The sequence below is a fragment of the Hoplias malabaricus genome, chromosome 5, assembly GCF_029633855.1.
Source record: "Hoplias malabaricus isolate fHopMal1 chromosome 5, fHopMal1.hap1, whole genome shotgun sequence".
Classification (NCBI taxonomy): domain Eukaryota; kingdom Metazoa; phylum Chordata; class Actinopteri; order Characiformes; family Erythrinidae; genus Hoplias; species Hoplias malabaricus.
The window spans coordinates 22,236,903-22,254,319 of record NC_089804.1 but is presented as its reverse complement, the minus strand read 5'-3'; the positions used below and the strand labels follow the sequence as shown (position 1 = coordinate 22,254,319).

General features: G+C 39.9%; 1 protein-coding gene across 1 annotated transcript in view; it reads left to right on the top strand.

Annotated features, from left to right (window-relative positions):
• The first annotated feature begins 3,374 nt into the window (after positions 1 to 3,374).
• The window catches only part of pparg (peroxisome proliferator-activated receptor gamma), a 28,635-nt gene continuing 14,592 nt past the window's right edge, over positions 3,375 to 17,417 (top strand). Inside the window, exons 1-3 of the mRNA XM_066673083.1 lie at positions 3,375 to 3,515; positions 12,758 to 13,261; positions 14,187 to 14,356. Of these exons, the coding sequence (XP_066529180.1) occupies positions 12,760 to 13,261; positions 14,187 to 14,356 (672 nt within the window). The 5' untranslated portion in view covers positions 3,375 to 3,515; positions 12,758 to 12,759. The remainder of the gene's footprint in view (positions 3,516 to 12,757; positions 13,262 to 14,186; positions 14,357 to 17,417) is intronic.

Sequence of the window (17,417 nt, the reverse complement as noted above, 5' to 3'; positions counted from 1 at the left end):
CACGTAATCACCGATTACACCCTTTTAAATGAATAAGTAACTTCTGAGGATCACCGTTTATTTTTATCTAACAGCCAGCTATAGCTTTGTTTAGGAGATAAGCCTTTTAAAGCTAGCTGTGATTAGCAAGCTAGCAGGGTGTGTAGGGGCTAATTACCGAAGACTGGCTAAACTAGGCTTGTCTAGACGTGTGCTCTTAACTGAACAGGTTGTTTCTCATTGTTTCAGATAGATTTTCCTCGAAAGACACAATGTGTCCAAATGTTTGTAGACACCCTTAATAATTACTGAACTTATCTACATTACGGTGCACACATCGAAAAAGAATTCAATCGATATGAAGAGCTTCACACTTGCCTAAGGTCATTATGTACACTGACAGAGGGGTATGCAGCCACCCTGGGCACCCCCTGAGCAGTGGTTTTGTGTGTTTCTATGGAATATTGGAACTTTGGGATGAGTTGGAGTGGAGTGTGAGATCCAAAACAAATTGTCTATCATCAGTACTGGACCTCACTAATGCTCTTGTGGCTGTCATCAGATCTTCACAGCAATGTTTCAACACATGAAGATTTTTCAGAGGAGTAGAATAGGTTGCAGCACCAAAATAGGAACAAATTCCCGATTAATATTCTTCATTTCAGAAGAAATATTTGACGAGCATGTGTCCATAGATATAATGTTTGTTTTAAGGGATGTGATTAAACTGTAGTTATTTATAGTTGAATTTATAGCAGCACAGGATTAAAATAGCCTATTATTTTTACAGTGTGTTTTATTGTGCTTGATTAGTAGTTAATTAAACATTATTGTTATTATCAGGTCCATCCTGAACAGCACGTATCTCTTTAGTCTGTCTGATTGAGTAACCTATCTGTCTCTAGTCCTCAATTTTTTTGCTTTCAATGCTCTGCTGCTTTTCCTTTGCGTCCCTGATATAAAGAAAAAAAACCCTGAATCTTACAGAATGAATTTTTACAGCTTTTGACTTTTTACGGTTAAAATGGCTGACACAAAATCCAAAAATCAAATAAACAAGAGTGAAATAATATCGACTGAATAATAATTATGTTTTTTCAAACTGTAAATTTTGGGTTTTTATAATTTCCACATTAAATTATTGGAGTGAGGAGAAATTACACACACACACACACACACATATGAAAGGCTCATTTGAAATTCAGTACATTTAATTCAGTCTTCATTTCGCAAACATTAGTAGTATTCAGTCAAACACTTTCATGTCATATAACCTGGGGCTTTTGCTATAGTTTGTTTTAGAAATCAGGATTAATAAATCTTGGGGTTATTTTATTTCATCCAATTTCATCATCTTCTCCTTCTTTCAACTTGAGTCACTTGGGCCCAGGGGAGGTTTATAGAACATTTCACCTAGAAATCTGATATGTTTTTTTTTTTTTTTTTGCTTTTCTAAAAAAGGAAAGAATCGTACGACATGTTTACGAAGACATCATGTGTCCTTAATTTAATGCGCTGAACTCATCAGAACACATCATCTGGAAGTCTAAAAATGCATTCGAGTGTTTCATTTCAAAACCTGGAAGTGTGTGTTCTCTGTCTGGAGGTCCAAAAAAAAGGTTTTTTTTTCAGTAACAGTGAAACAGAATGTGAAAAAATTCTTTTTGCCAAACACCAATCAGGAGCAGATTTACATTCGAAGGAAAAACAATGGAGAGATTTTTATCCACTCACTACATTATTAAAATTAACACTGTGTTTGTGTGTGTGTGTGTGTGTGTGTGTGTTGAAGTTCTCTAAAAACAAAAAATAGAGAAATATTTTCAATGAATTCCCTTAATTAGTTTGAAACATTAAGCGCTCTGTGCCATGTGCAAAAGTTTGGGATCACCTTGAGAAATGATGACACACTTATCTATGCGCTAAATGTAACTGATTTGAAGAATATATTTCCCTCATGAAAGAGATTTTAGACTGATGTTGCAATACACACTTTACTGAATAATTATCAGAAAAGGCTACGTAAAGGTTGTTAATTTAAATTACCTTCAGATATAACTGTGTACATGAGCTAAAGTGAAACGTCTGCTCAGGATTTCTCTAAAAATCAGCTTTAAAAATCAGGGTTCACGCGTGCCACGTTTGAATAATACCTGCCTCTCTGCAGAGTGTGGTCTGCGAGTCACGGGGTAGAATTCCTGCTTCAAAGTGATGAGTACTCTCCTAGTAAATTCAGTACTCTCTGAGTAAGTTCAGTACTCTCTGAGTAATTTCAGTTCCAGCCAAGTGGGAGGAAGACACCTTATTGTCTGGCTCAAAGCAAGAGGGCAGGAGTTGGAGCCTGGGTTTGCTGGCAGCTCTGAGGTCAGGAAGTCACATTTTCTCTCTCTTTCTCGTTTTCTTTCTCTCTCTCTCTCTCTCTCTCTCTCTCTCTCTCTCTCTCTCTGTAACACAGCCTCGAGGTCGCGTCCTTTTCCGATGAAAGTGTCTCGCCACAACATCTAAAAGAGTGCTCTCCATTTTTCTGAGAAAAGGCATTTCTTTCTCTTTTATTTATTTTTTCAGAAAGTGCTCAATAAAGGAGATTGAAACCCAGCTCGTCTGCAGAGCTCTGGTGTTTATTTGTTTGTGACATCCTTCCTGTCATTTGTCTCTTCCACATTTATCTGCTTCTAACTTCTACCAATTAGTAGAGAATTGAGCAATACGATGCTGCGCTGTTGTTATCGTGAGGAGCTTATCATTATCACTGTTTGTACTAGAACGCTGAATATCATAAAGTGGCAGATTACAGAGTCTGTCAGCAACAAGAACCAGAATATATCCTTTTATCTGCACAATGCTAACTTTGTAGAAGCAAAAGTTTAAATGTAAATGAATGTCTATTGTACCATATCTGCTTTTAATTGGCATACAATCTAAAAAGAAGCTGGAGTGATTCAATTATGAAAAATGGAAAATATCACAAATAGAGACAGAAGGATCTGTCCTCACAGCTTTAGAAAATGTTTTTGTTTTGTTTTTATCGTATTTTATTGTATGTCATTTATCTCTCATCTAGACACATCTATATCTAGAACATCTGACACGTAGCTAATGTTTTCAATTGCCTTGGAACTTGCATATCTTTGTAATATTGAGGGCTATGGAAATATTTAATTACAAGGAAGATTTCGAAGACAGAACTAAGCAGATACATTTTTGGAAACAATTACATGAACGTTGCATTGTCCTAGTTTAGCAGTTCCGTTCCTCTGTGCTGAGAACGTGAGGTCGGTATGCACGTTTTTCTTGTAAGGAACAAGCAGTGTGTGTGTGTTCCACGGTGTTTGTGTGTGGGGCTTATCTACGAGTCAAGATGAATGTGAAGATGCCGTTGAATGTGGACGGTCCGGTTCTTCTTGTGTTTGTCTGGTGATCGCCCCCCTCTCTCTCTCTCTGCACCGTAGACTTTCCGCACGTCTCTGAAAGGACGTAGAACGTTCTCAGGTCCACACTCCACCACACGCTCAGAAAAATGAGACTCTGACGGATTGGTGAGTAAACTTTCTCGGGGTTTCTTCTCGAAGCTGAGGACGTAAGGAACAGGGAGGTATTTTATTAGAAATCAGCAGGTCTGTTTTATCAGTCTTCAGTGACTTGACGTTAAAGACTGAGCAGGTTAAAAGCTTAAAAGTGAGCTACTGTAAGCACAACGTTCACAAACCTGAGATTTAAATGATCAGGCATTTCTACTGAGCTGTTCATCATTCTTTTAAACCATGGTGAAATCGTATAATGATTCGGAATAAAACCTTATTCCATTGATTTATACTGAAAGTTAAAGTTATTTCGGTAAAGTGTTTGTGTTACACAGGGTTTTGTTTTGATGTGAATCATTAAAACACATTCTTCTTCCTATTTTAACAGTAGCTGGGTTTATTTAATTGATCAAACCCATAAATTAAACGTTTTTTCTTGCGTAATTAAAAGGTGACAGCAGAAATACTACAAATTTCACAAGGAGACATGGTGTCCAACTGGCAGCGTCAATAATTACATTTTTGTTCAAAGCAAATGCCACATTAATGAGAAAATTCTTTCAAAATAATCCTCAGAAGTGAAATTTCAACTAAATGTGAAAGTTTTTTTTCCCACTTCTTCTCTTTGGCTTGACCACTGTAGCTGTGAGGAAATATCAATGGAAAACATTATGTTCTTGTTGCAATACGTCCCTGTGGAAAGGATTTCACATCACAGTCCACAAGAAACACTTTTCCTTCACTTTCTCACATCAACAGAGTCAGAGCTTCTCTCAGAGTTCAGTCCAGGAGCAGAACGCTGGTTAGCCCCTTTTTTACTGTAGCAACCATTATTTCTGCTTCTCATGGGATGGATTTACACTTGACGTTAGGCCATTTCTGTGAGGATTCGATGTCATTCGGCCACATAAACGTTAGTGAGGTCAGGTACTGATGTTTGGAAGATTGGTTCTCCAACTCATGACATATTTATAAGTTGGTGCTCTATCCCTCCACAGAGCACAATACCACGGCTCCAAAGCAACTCTTGGCAAAAGGCATTGTATTGTATTTTAATGCGGTTTTGCTCAGTTCACGTTCAGCGTGGTTATCCTTATGTATGATTTATTTGGACAGAAACAGCTGCTCGGAACTCCTGATAACTGTTTTTTAGTGATACAGGAGGTGAAATATGTGCGAGGCTGTTAGTCATTAATACTGGTGCAATTAAAGTGAAAGTAAAACTATGATAAACAGTAGTTTTCCTCAGAATAAGCCTTAGTCAGTCCATATAAAAACAAGCAAAACTGGAGGGGTTTGTTCAGACAGTGATGATATACAGACACCTGAGTAGACGGAGCTCAAAGCAGAGTGTAAAACCGTCCTGTGTACTTTGCGAGCCTAGACTTGACTGGACAGTTTCGTAGTGTCCATTTAAGGCTGGCCCACATTGTGTTTGTTTGCGTTTCTTGTCCTTTGTTCAAATAAAGGGCATTAACTTTGATCGGTTGTCATGTTTTGGAGTTTTGTAAGCTTTGTGCAGAGAATGTGTGCTCCAGTAATCTGAGAGACGACATGAACACCACAGTTTAATGTGGCTTTTACTTATCCACATCAGTTAAAGTCTGTTAACGTTATGAGTTACCATTATAGTAATATGCTTAGAGAACACTGGTCTTGGATTTCATTCAGTGCAAAGTGTTCACGTGTTTTCAGCTTTTTTTTTTTTCATGTGCTTGTTCACCTACAATACTTAGTACATCATGTCTTTGTTATGATGATTATCATTACTGTTCAATCTTTAAAATGTGGCTCAGCTATTGCAGTACATTATTATGGAGCTGTAAACTCATGATACGGTGCCTCCGCCGTCCTTATCACATGATTCGCCAGTGATTTTTACCAGAATGTGACATTAGTCATCAACCAAAAGAAAAGAAAAAAAAAGCCAGAGGAGTGAAAGGAGGCGATGTCTCACCAAACCAAAAAATGTCTGACTCTCAATATCACCCTCTTCTTTCCAACTGGAGCAAAAGGGCTGTTGCAAGCAACATGTTTACCACATTTCAGAATGGACGCATTAGGGACAGAGGGTCGAGGATCTGCTAATAATAGAAAACCCTTCACTGCCTTGAGTTTCCAGAAAAAAAGCAATGCGCTCGTTTCGAAACAATTGGTAGTGGCAGGTAGTTCTGAGGAGATTCCATTCATTCATTGGCATTCCATTCAGGTGAGAAGGGAAAAAATAAGCCATTGATTTGAGGATGTTTGTAGCCTATGGGTATTTTTGGAAAATCACTGGGAATCATTTCAACTATTTTTGCTATTTATGGAGTATTTAGTGGGCACCACTTTGGACCCAGTTTGACTCTCATAGTTGTTCTCATTAGCCTTTACCCACGTACGAAGCACACATTCATCTATTATTAGTCTCACAATATCCTCAAAATAAGTTCCCATGTAGGTAAAATTAAATGCAGGAGGAAGCTTTGGGAAACTAGTCCCAGGTGAAAAAGCGAACATACATTTCCAGAGTACTGGCTTTAGAATCTCAGCCTTTACACAATCACCGACCTTGATTATGTAAAACCTTGCTGTCTATGTACAGGTCGATACAGAGATTTAGGGCAATAAACTGATTGTTAGTTCATTCATGCTCTTGCCAAATCGAGCTTTAGTTCTTCATAAACCACAGAGAACACTTGTGTTATGGCTTTTAATTCTACAACATTTTATAATGTAGTATGGATACTTCTCTGTTATAAGCACAATCACAAATAAAGTTTGAGAGCATTTTATAGCTCTATTTTAATTGTTTGAACACATCTATCATGTAACGGTACGTGAGCTTGTGTAAATAACCCAGAATGACTTGGTTAGAAAAGATATGGCTCCATTGACTTCCATTAAAGCAACAGTGAATGACACCATGTTTAACCCCTCATTATCATATGTTTATTAGTAATTGGTTTTTGGTGTGTCACTTTTTACCTCACTTTAATTTACAACTGAACCATATTACCCTCAGGCCACAGTATTTTACCCACAGTGTATTACATAACGTCTCATAGAGGAACAATGCTAATAAACAATGATAAAATATAAAATTTCACAGAATCATGGAACAATTCACTCTTAAACCTGTTTGTGGGTGACACTTCTTCTCTGATCATCTTTGGCGAATAAGTCTCAGGATTAATAGCTGTAACTGAATTAGTTAAAAACCAAAAGAAGAAGCAGAAGAACCACTCCTTTGCCCTGTATAAATAAGCATGGTGGGATTTTGCTTTTGGTTTAAAAGTGGTGTTCATGCTGAAAGTGGTTTTCACACTCAAGACAAATTCTTCTCCCTTGAGACTTCTGATTTTAGAGTGTTATTCAAACTTTGTTTCAGTCTCACACTTTGGCTGTTCTCGAAGAACAATCACAGAATGGAAATCTCACAATCTCAACTCTGAAACCCAGCAAGGCTGTGAGGGACAGTAACACCATAGTAACACTCTGTTCCTGGGCCTCAGTTCCATTGTCGGTGCTTGTGAATGTGTTGTTTGCAGAGAAGAGTAGTGAGTGCTTAAAGCTTGAGTCGGTAATTTTGTAGCTACCAGTAAGTGTAAGCATGTTTTGGAACAAGACTTGACCGAAAAAGTCCCACCTCCTACATTCAGCCCTTGTTCCAAACACACTCCTCTAAAACACAGGAACGCTGAGAGAAAGGTGCACAAAACATCACCTTCAAACAGAGTCCATCTCCCTCATGACTCCTTCACTCGAGTTTGCCCTGTGTCTTTATCCACCTTCTTTTTGTTGAAAGCCCTCTACCTCCACCCTTCTCCTCTTTGTTTATCTGTAGCGAGTGTCTGCACTGAGGGCAGGGTGATGTAGGCAGGCAGAAAAAACATCACTTTTGGTTTGAATGAAATGATTGAGCATGGTTTTTTTACAGTCCTGTGCACATATAGAAAAGAAATAATTTTGTTTATCAGAGCATTCTTTGTATATTATTTATCAGAGCATTTACCATTACGAATGCTAACAAGATGCAAAGAAAAGACAAATCAACTACTCCAGCTTTAAGTACAGGATTTAACTGTTAAGTTTATTAGTTAATTATAGGTTGTGTGTTCGTAGGTACGTTTATTTGTTATTATATTTTTTGCTTGTTTCTCAGTTCCATTTCCTTGGTTCATATTTGGTCTCATTATATTTCCTGCGTAATGTGGAGGTGTATCATTGTTGTGTGAAGTGTGATGTTGCTGTGTGTAGTGTGATAGTGTGTGTTGTTGCTGTGTGTAATGTGATGGTGTGTGCTGTTACTGTGTGAAGTGTATTGTTACTGTGTGTAGTGTGATGGTGTGTGTTGTTACTCTGTGTAGTGTGATGGTGTGTTGTGTTACTCTGTGTAGTGTGATAGTGTGTCGTGTTACTGTGTGATAGTGTGTGTTGTGTTACTGTGTGAAGTGTGATGGTGTGTGTGTGTTATTGCTGTGTGTAGTGTGATATTGTGTTGTGTTACTGTGTGTAGTGTGATAGTGTGTGTTGTTGCTGTGTGTAGTGTGATGGTGTGTGTTGTTGCTGTGTGTAGTGTGATGGTGTGTGGTGTTACTGTGTGTAGTGTGATGATGTGTTGTGTTGCTGTGTGTAGTGTGATGATGTGTTGTGTTACTGTGTGTAGTGTGATGATGTGTTGTGTTGCTGTGTGTAGTGTGATGGTGTGTTGTGTTACTGTGTGTAGTGTAATGGTGTGTGGTGTTACAGTGTGTAGTGTGATGGTGTGTGTTGTTACTGTGTGTAGTGTGATGATGTGTTGTGTTGCTGTGTGTAGTGTGATGGTGTGTGGTGTTGCTGTGTGTAGTGTGATGGTGTGTGGTGTTACTGTGTGTAGTGTGTAGTGTGATGATGTGTTGTGTTGCTGTGTATAGTGTGATGGTGTGTGTTGTTGCTGTGTGTAGTGTGATAGTGTGTTGTGTTACTGTGTGTAGTGTGATGGTGTGTGGTGTGTTACTGTGTGTAGTGTGGTGGTGTGTGTTGTTACTGTGTGTAGTGTGATGGTGTGTGTTGTTACTGTGTGTAGTGTGATAGTGTGTTGTGTTACTGTGTGTAGTGTGATGGTGTGTGGTGTTGCTGTGTGTAGTGTGATGGTGTGTGGTGTTACTGTGTGTAGTGTGATGGTGTGTGGTGTTGCTGTGTGTAGTGTGATGGTGTTACTGTGTGTAGTGTGATGGTGTGTGTTGTTACTGTGTGTAGTGTGAGGGTGTGTTGTGTTACCGTGTGTAGTGTGTGGTGTTACTGTGTGTAGTGTGTAGTGTGATGATGTGTTGTGTTGCTGTGTGTAGTGTGATGATGTGTTGTTACTGTGTGTAGTGTGATGGTGTGTGTTGTTACTGTGTGTAGTGTGATGGTGTGTGTTGTGTTACTGTGTGTAGTGTGATGGTGTGTTGTGTTGCTGTGTGTAGTGTGATGGTGTGTGTTGTGTTACTGTGTGTAGTGTGATGGTGTGTTGTGTTACTGTGTGTAGTGTGGTGGTGTGTTGTTACTGTGTGTAGTGTGATGGTGTGTGTTGTTACTGTGTGTAGTGTGATGATGTGTTGTTACTGTGTGTAGTGTGATGGTGTGTGGTGTGTTACTGTGTGTAGTGTGATGGTGTGTGGTGTGTTACTGTGTGTAGTGTGATGGTGTGTGTTGTTACTATGTGCAGTGTGAGAGTGTGTTGTTACTGTGTGAAGTGTGGTGGTGTGTGTTGTTACTGTGTGTAGTGTGGTGGTGTGTGTTGTTACTGTGTGTAGTGTGGTGGTGTGTGTTGTTACTGTGTGTAGTGTGATGGTGTGTGTTGTTACTGTGTGTAGTGTGTTGGTGTGTGTTGTTACTGTGTGTAGTGTGGTGGTGTGTGTTGTTACTGTGTGTAGTGTGATGGTGTGTGGTGTGTTACTATGTGTAGTGTGATGGTGTGTGGTGTGTTACTATGTGTAGTGTGATGGTGTGTGTTGTTACTGTGTGTAGTGTGATGGTGTGTGGTGTGTTACTATGTGTAGTGTGATGGTGTGTGGTGTTACTGTGTGTAGTGTGATGGTGTGTGGTGTGTTACTATGTGTAGTGTGATGGTGTGTGTTGTTACTGTGTGTAGTGTGTGGTGTGTTACTATGTGTAGTGTGATGGTGTGTGGTGTGTTACTATGTGTAGTGTGATGGTGTGTGTTGTTACTGTGTGTAGTGTGATGGTGTGTGTTGTTACTGTGTGTAGTGTGTAGTGTGATGATGTGTTGTGTTGCTGTGTGTAGTGTGATGGTGTGTGTTGTGTTACTGTGTGTAGTGTGGTGGTGTGTTGTGTTACTGTGTGTAGTGTGATGGTGTGTGTTGTTACTGTGTGTAGTGTGATGGTGTGTGGTGTGTTACTGTGTGTAGTGTGATGGTGTGTGTTGTTACTATGTGCAGTGTGAGAGTGTGTTGTTACTGTGTGTAGTGTGGTGGTGTGTGTTGTTACTGTGTGTAGTGTGAGAGTGTGTTGTTACTGTGTGTAGTGTGACGGTGTGTGTTGTTACTGTGTGTAGTGTGATGGTGTGTGTTGTTACTGTGTGTAGTGTGAGAGTGTGTTGTTACTGTGTGTAGTGTGGTGGTGTGTGTTGTTACTGTGTGTAGTGTGTTGGTGTGTGTTGTTGCTGTGTGTAGTGTGATGGTGTGTTGTGTTACTGTGTGTAGTGTGATGGTGTGTGTTGTTACTGTGTGTAGTGTGATGGTGTGTGTTGTTGCTGTGTGTAGTGTGATGGTGTGTGTTGTTACTGTGTGTAGTGTGATGGTGTGTGTTGTTACTGTGTGTAGTGTGATGATGTGTTGTGTTACTGTGTGTAGTGTGATGGTGTGTTGTGTTACTGTGTGTAGTGTGATGGTGTGTGTTGTTATTGAGCGTAGTGTGGTGGTGTGTTGTGTTACTGTGTGTAGTGTGATGGTGTGTGGTGTTACAGTGTGTAGTGTGATGGTGTGTGTTGTTACTGTGTGTAGTGTGATGGTGTGTGTTGTTGCTGTGTGTAGTGTGATGGTGTGTGTTGTTACTGTGTTTAGTGTGATGGCGTGTTGTGTTACTGTGTGTAGTGTGATGATGTGTTGTGTTACTGTGTGTAGTGTGATGGTGTGTTGTGTTACTGTGTGTAGTGTGATGGTGTGTGTTGTTATTGTGCATAGTGTGGTGGTGTGTTGTGTTACTGTGTGTAGTGTGATGGTGTGTTGTGTTACTGTGTGTAGTGTGATGGTGTGTGTTGTTGCTGTGTGTAGTGTGATGGTGTGTTGTGTTACTGTGTGTAGTGTGATGGTGTGTGTTGTTATTGTGCGTAGTGTGGTGGTGTGTTGTGTTACTGTGTGTAGTGTGATAGTGTGTTCTGTTACTGTGTGTAGTGTGATGGCGTGTTGTGTTACTGTGTGTAGTGTGATGGCGTGTTGTGTTACTGTGTGTAGTGTGATGGTGTGGTGTGTTACTGTGTGTAGTGTGATGGTGTGTGTTGTTACTGTGTGTAGTGTGATGGTGTGTGTTGTTACTGTGTGTAGTGTGATGTTGTGTTGTGTTACTGTGTGTAGTGTGATGGTGTGTGTTGTTACTGTGTGTAGTGTGATGGCGTGTGTTGTTACTGTGTGTAGTGTGATGGTGTGTTGTGTTACTGTGTGTAGTGTGATGGTGTGTGTTGTTATTGTGCATAGTGTGGTGGTGTGTTGTGTTACTGTGTGTAGTGTGAGAGTGTGTTGTTACTGTGTGTAGTGTGATGGTGTGTGTTGTTGCTGTGTGTAGTGTGATGGTGTGTGTTGTTACTGTGTGTAGTGTGATGGCGTGTTGTGTTACTGTGTGTAGTGTGATGGTGTGTGTTGTTATTGTGCGTAGTGTGGTGGTGTGTTGTGTTACTGTGTGTAGTGTGATGGTGTGTGTTGTTACTGTGTGTAGTGTGATGGCGTGTTGTGTTACTGTTTGTAGTGTGATGGTGTGTGTTGTTATTGTGCGTAGTGTGGTGGTGTGTTGTGTTACTGTGTGTAGTGTGATAGTGTGTTCTGTTACTGTGTGTAGTGTGATGGTGTGTGTTGTTACTGTGTGTAGTGTGATGGTGTGTTGTGTTACTGTGTGTAGTGTGATGGTGTGTGTTGTTACTGTGTGTAGTGTGATGGCGTGTGTTGTTATTGTGCGTAGTGTGGTGGTGTGTTGTTACTGTGATGTTTCTGTTTGGGTCACAAAACTGATTTCATGGCTTTGATTATTAATTTTAGAGTAAATTATCCAGAAAGAGAAGAGTAGTGGCACACATTTCATTTCCGGTGCTGATAGATGCTGTATGTTCTGAGGAATTACACACTCACAAAGGACTTGAGGAGCATTTTGAGTTGCTACTCTTGCTTTTTTACTTTTACTCGAGTAAAGGAGTGTAGATGGAGTCTGCTTTACCCGATGAGCTGTTTAAAAAGAATCGTGGAAAGTTGCTTACATTAGTTGTTTTTATCTCTTTATTGGTGTTGAGACTTCAATGTTATCTTTTTCAGTGCATTTTAACATCAGCTTGATTAAGAGTTACTCATACAGCAGCACCACAAATAGAACCCAGATAGCAGACACCTTTGAGCCAAACCTCATTTACGTTTCACACTTACAGCTCAGCTACGACGCTGGCGAATTTATATTTTTGGGCCAGAAATGCGCCAACTATAATGAGCCAGGCATGATTTGTGTTGCGGCTCATGTTGTGTGGGTCGGATTTGGGCCGACTAGCAATTTGATGCACCACACCTGACATTGGGCTGATAGAAGATGGACCTGTGATCTGAGGTGAGGTAGCCAGACTCACCCTGAGTCAATGCTGTCATTCAAGGCCAAATTGGAAACCGCAGTTGGGCCACATTTGGGCCGAGTATTCATTGTTGACCTTAGTATCGCCCATTGTGTTTACCTGTGAAATTGTTTACATAAGAATGAATGTCACAAATATTTTAATCTCTTGCTCTGTTCTGTTCTCAGGTTTTCTCTCTGTTTCCTCACTGTTTGATTTGGTTATTTTATTTATGTTTTAATGATTTAGGATATTTTCACAGTTATCACAGTTATATTCTGGGACAATATATGGTCCACAAAACAATGGCTATTGTGACAGGCCTAATGCCTGCAACCCACATCTTGTGCAGGGTCAGGCTTAGCCAGTACGACTTGTGTACGATTGTGAAACTGAATTGCCTTTTGCCTGGTTCTAAATTACTGTCTCTCTCTCTCTCTCTCTCTCTCTCTCTCTCTCTCTCTCTCTCTCTCTTTTTTTTTTACAGCTATGGTGGACACACAGACATTTTCCTGGCCCATGGGATTTGGCCTGAGCACTCTGGAGTTGGAGGAACTGGACGATAGCTCTCACTCTCTCGACATGAAGCCGTTCTCCACGCTGGACTACGCAACAATCTCTCAACAGATCGACTACGATCCCAGCCCTCCTCAGAGTGAAATGACACACATGATGGACCTAACGCATATGTGCAGCTATAGAGCCCAGGAGAGCAACTACAGAGCCCAGGAAAGCAACTACAGAGCACATGAGAACAACTATAGATCCCCAGAGCACAGCTACAGAACACAGGAGCACAGCTACAGAACCCAGGAGGGCAGCTACAGAACCCAGGAGGGCAGCTACAGAACCCAGGAGAACAGTTATAGAGCACCAGAAAACAGTTATAGAGCACCAGAGAGCAGTTATAGAGGCCAAGAGAATGGCTATAGAGCGCAAGATCACAACTACAGAACTCAGGAGAACAACTTGAGAATTCAAGAACCACCAAGTATGCACTACACTCATTTAAACATTAAAGATATCGGTGTAACCCTAACTCTCCTCCGAGCAGCTTGTGTCTGTCTTCTATTTGTGTAAACTGCTGTCGTTGATCAAATCTACACATCTGGATGCAGTTAATCAGTGTAAATTCATCTCTGGTCTTTTTTTTAATGCTCTCTAGTCCAGATCTAGACCTAATCTCTTGCCAGAAAGTCAGCCACTGAAGTAACAGTCAGATTTGGAGTATTTTTAACACTGTGAATCGTGGTTATTATTGTTTAGTAGTTTCTAATCATTTTGTTTTGTTAAATCACACTTGCACAGCCTCGTTCAGACAGGCAGCTCAGGTCCAATTTCTCTTAATGTCTAATTTGAGTAGGACACGTCCCGCGGCAACACAATCTGACAGTTTTCTTTCAGTTGGAATCTAGCCACACTGCGTGGTTTCAGGCCTGATTTAAATCTGGTCTGAATACACTGTTCACCCGTTTGATCAGATTTCATGTGGGTTTTTTTCCATCGTTCGGTGGCAGATCTTATTTGCCCTCCTGCCCTTATCTTAGAAACAGACCTGTGTTTTACTGTGACAGTCGATATTAAGATTTGGTCTGTTTTAACTTGCTTTAAAACAAGTTATTTCCTCTTAAATGACTTTGATTAAACAATTTAATGGAAAGCATCAGTCCTAAGTTTGATGAAACTTTGCGTAAACGTTTTTTTAAAGCTTTTTTTTTGAAAATATTCTCCCAATACGGAATTGAAATCTAACGTAAAAGTGATTAACTGCATTGCTGATTATATAAAATAATACTCAATTAATTAAACATAACGCAAATGTAATAAAGGGTTAAAGGTAAAGGCTATGGTTTAAGTTCACAATTTTTATCCTGTATTCAGACTGTTAAAGCTCTGTTATTGTTCATTTTATCCAGGTTCGATTAAACTTGAGCCCGAGTCTCCTCCACAGTTTGCAGAAAGTAGTGTGTCCTTCTCAAAGCTTCATGAAGAGGTCCCCGGATCTGTGTTAAACATCGAGTGCCGAGTGTGTGGAGACAAAGCCTCCGGATTTCACTACGGCGTCCACGCCTGCGAGGGCTGCAAGGTACAGTTTACACCACTTCCTGAAATAATCACTCACTTTAATGAAAGTAAAACACAGCCTGCTTCCTCACAGACATCATATACATCACAGACATCTATGGATGGTTGTGTTTGGGTGTTTAGATCAGATCAGATCAGATGTGCAGGTTTTCTCTGTGAGTTTGCAATAAATTAATAGATTATATAGATTGTTAGGTTACGCTATTTTCTCAGAACTGTATATAGAACTGAAAACCAATCATGCGTGATTCTAAAAATAAAGTAGATTTAAATCTGTAGCCAATGGAAAGTACACGATATGAAAATAAACACAGCATTGGTCGTGACTCATAGTTTGGTAGGAAATATTACATTATTTTCTTGTAATTATTAATTATGAAGAACCGTAATGCTTTGCACAATTTATTCAAAATATGACTCAAATGGTGCAACAAGTAGTGTCTCTGTCACAGCCCCGGGGTTCATCCCGGCTTCATTTACATGTTCTCCCCATGTTTACATGGGTTTTCTATGAGTGCTCCGGTTCCCTCCCACAATCCAAAAACACATGTTAGTAGGTGGATTGGCCGTATAAATACGTCCATAGGTGTGAGTGCGTGATGTCCTATGATGGACCGATGCTCTGCCGGTGTTTTCGGGTAGAACCATGAATAGGATGAAGAAGCAGAAGCAGAAAATGAATTTATGAATGAATAAATGAATAAATTAATTAATAATTCATGGTTGATTTCAGTTGGTTCATTTTCTCAGCTTATAAAATTATTTTATTATCTTACAAATTATTAATTTGGCGAACCCTGCTCTTAAAGCTGAGGAGGAGAGACTAGGACAGTTTTTTGGAGCACTAAATATAACTGTATGAAAACAGAGCTCATTTAATTTAGGAAATAGTGAAGGTTTAGACTCTTATAACAATGGATAAATTCGCTATGTTATTAATGATCGTGTGATGGTTTCCTGTTTGTGGTTCAAAGAAAGCGTAAAGTCCCTGACTGTGCCATTCCTAGGCTGATATAAAATCCACACCCAGAATAAGACTCGAGAATATCACACAAGACGCACGAATGCCCAAACACTCACTAACTCCTTCCCGTCAAAAAAAAGGTTTCAATTTGCACCCAGACATGTAGATGAGGTCAAAAGGTGTCTGGCTATCTTTCCTGTCTGTCACATGAACCACAAAACCCCGTACAAGTTTCCACACAAAGAAATATGTATGGGCAGAAAGATGTGTCTCTGAATAAGAATAATCATGTGAGTGGGCGACCCAGACTTGCGAGATACATTTCCAACCCACGTGCTCTTCAGACTCAACTTTTCTCGAAGTCAGTGGGCAGGTGGGTGGGTGGTGGTTTTTCGTGATACACCTTAAAGGAATGGTTCAGTGAAAAATCGAATTGACACCATTTTCTCCTTAGCTTTAAAATGCAGACTTTGCTTGATGTCTGAACTTTTCTCCTGCATTGTTTTCACACTAAAACTTACGTAGACACATCCTCATTTAACATATGTTTTTGAAACACAGGGAGTTATTCATTCATTCATTTCTGTAACCAATGTCTCCTCTTCAGGGACAGTTGTGGTGGGTCTGGAGCAGGAACACACACTGGACAGGGCACCAGTCTACCCTCACACTTTCACTCGCTCACTTACACCTATTGACACTCACTTATTACCTATTGACAGAATATGTTTAAAGACTGTGGTAGGAAACCCATGCAGACACAGGGAGAACACACCAAACTTCTCACAGATAATGACAGGAGTTCTCACAAACATGCCACCCATGGATAAACTGTTTTCTCCTCCTTATTCTCACAAGGCTTTACACTAGATTTTAGAACACTTCTGTAAGGATCTGATGCCAGTTGTTAGAGTTTTATTGACGTTAAATACTGATGTTGGATGATTAGTTCGGAATCACAAACATCACTCCAATTCCAACTGTTCCATTCCTTTAGAAAGCACAACATGTGGGCACTTCTACATATTGGAAATATACCTTTTTGGACTTGGCATCGAGCATTGTATGATCCGGAACTGCAATAAAATTACGCTTAACTCCAATTCAAATGAGGAAAGTGCTGCTTTTTATTTGGCTGCTGACAGTAGAAATGTTGATGTAAAATAGCATAATTTTCCTTGAATCAGTTAAACATTTACCAAGTTTTTCAAGCGATTTCCCTACAAACAAATACTCAATGTCTGAATAAAATCACGTGAGCATTGCTAGAGTTGCAGCATGCTCCCGTCGTCTCGATTGTTTACTGTAACACGCTCAGGAGACCTGTCATAAGGCTTTTTCTCGTCTTGAGTTTCCAATAAATTCAACCATTAACAGGTCTTAACAGGTCTGTCAATAAAACTCACTTTAGATGTGAGCGTGTCAGATTTTAGTCTTTTAAAAGTCTTTTCAAAGTCTTCGGTCGTATGGTTCCCCTTTTAAAAAAAAATGACTCCATGCCATTGTAAAGGGACGATGCTGTAAAATTGCAAAACAAACACCCCTTCCCTGCTGAGACGTCTTCTAAGAACGGGAAGGTTGAAACGAGTGGAATATTTCTATTGATACAACAAACCTCATCCACATTTACAACTCAGGTCTATTCTGTCACGTCAACTAACAACGCCTGAGGTTATGTCCAGCCAAACGGGTTAAAGCTCTAATTGTTCTAAAATACAAAAGCCATTTTTGGGTGGAGCCTTAGTTTTATCCCCCGACATCCTATGACTATTTATATCCAAAGTGCTGCTAAAATTAACCACAAAGTGACAGATGGGGTACAGAAAGTACATGGAAAACATCCTCTTTGTGTTTGTAGTGCTTCTTTCCTACATGTAAGCTGTTGAGCTAAAACGGCAATCTGTGTTATCTGTAATGATATTAAAGCATATAATCAATCATCGTATCAATTGAAAGTTCATTGACAAAGCAGGTGTTTGTGGCTTCAGCATTAAGTCATGTTCTAGTTTCACTGGTGTGCTTATCGGTGCCCCCAATGCATGAATGTTAAAGGGGGTTTCCACGAATCTTTGCCATGTCGCCATATCCAGATTACTTC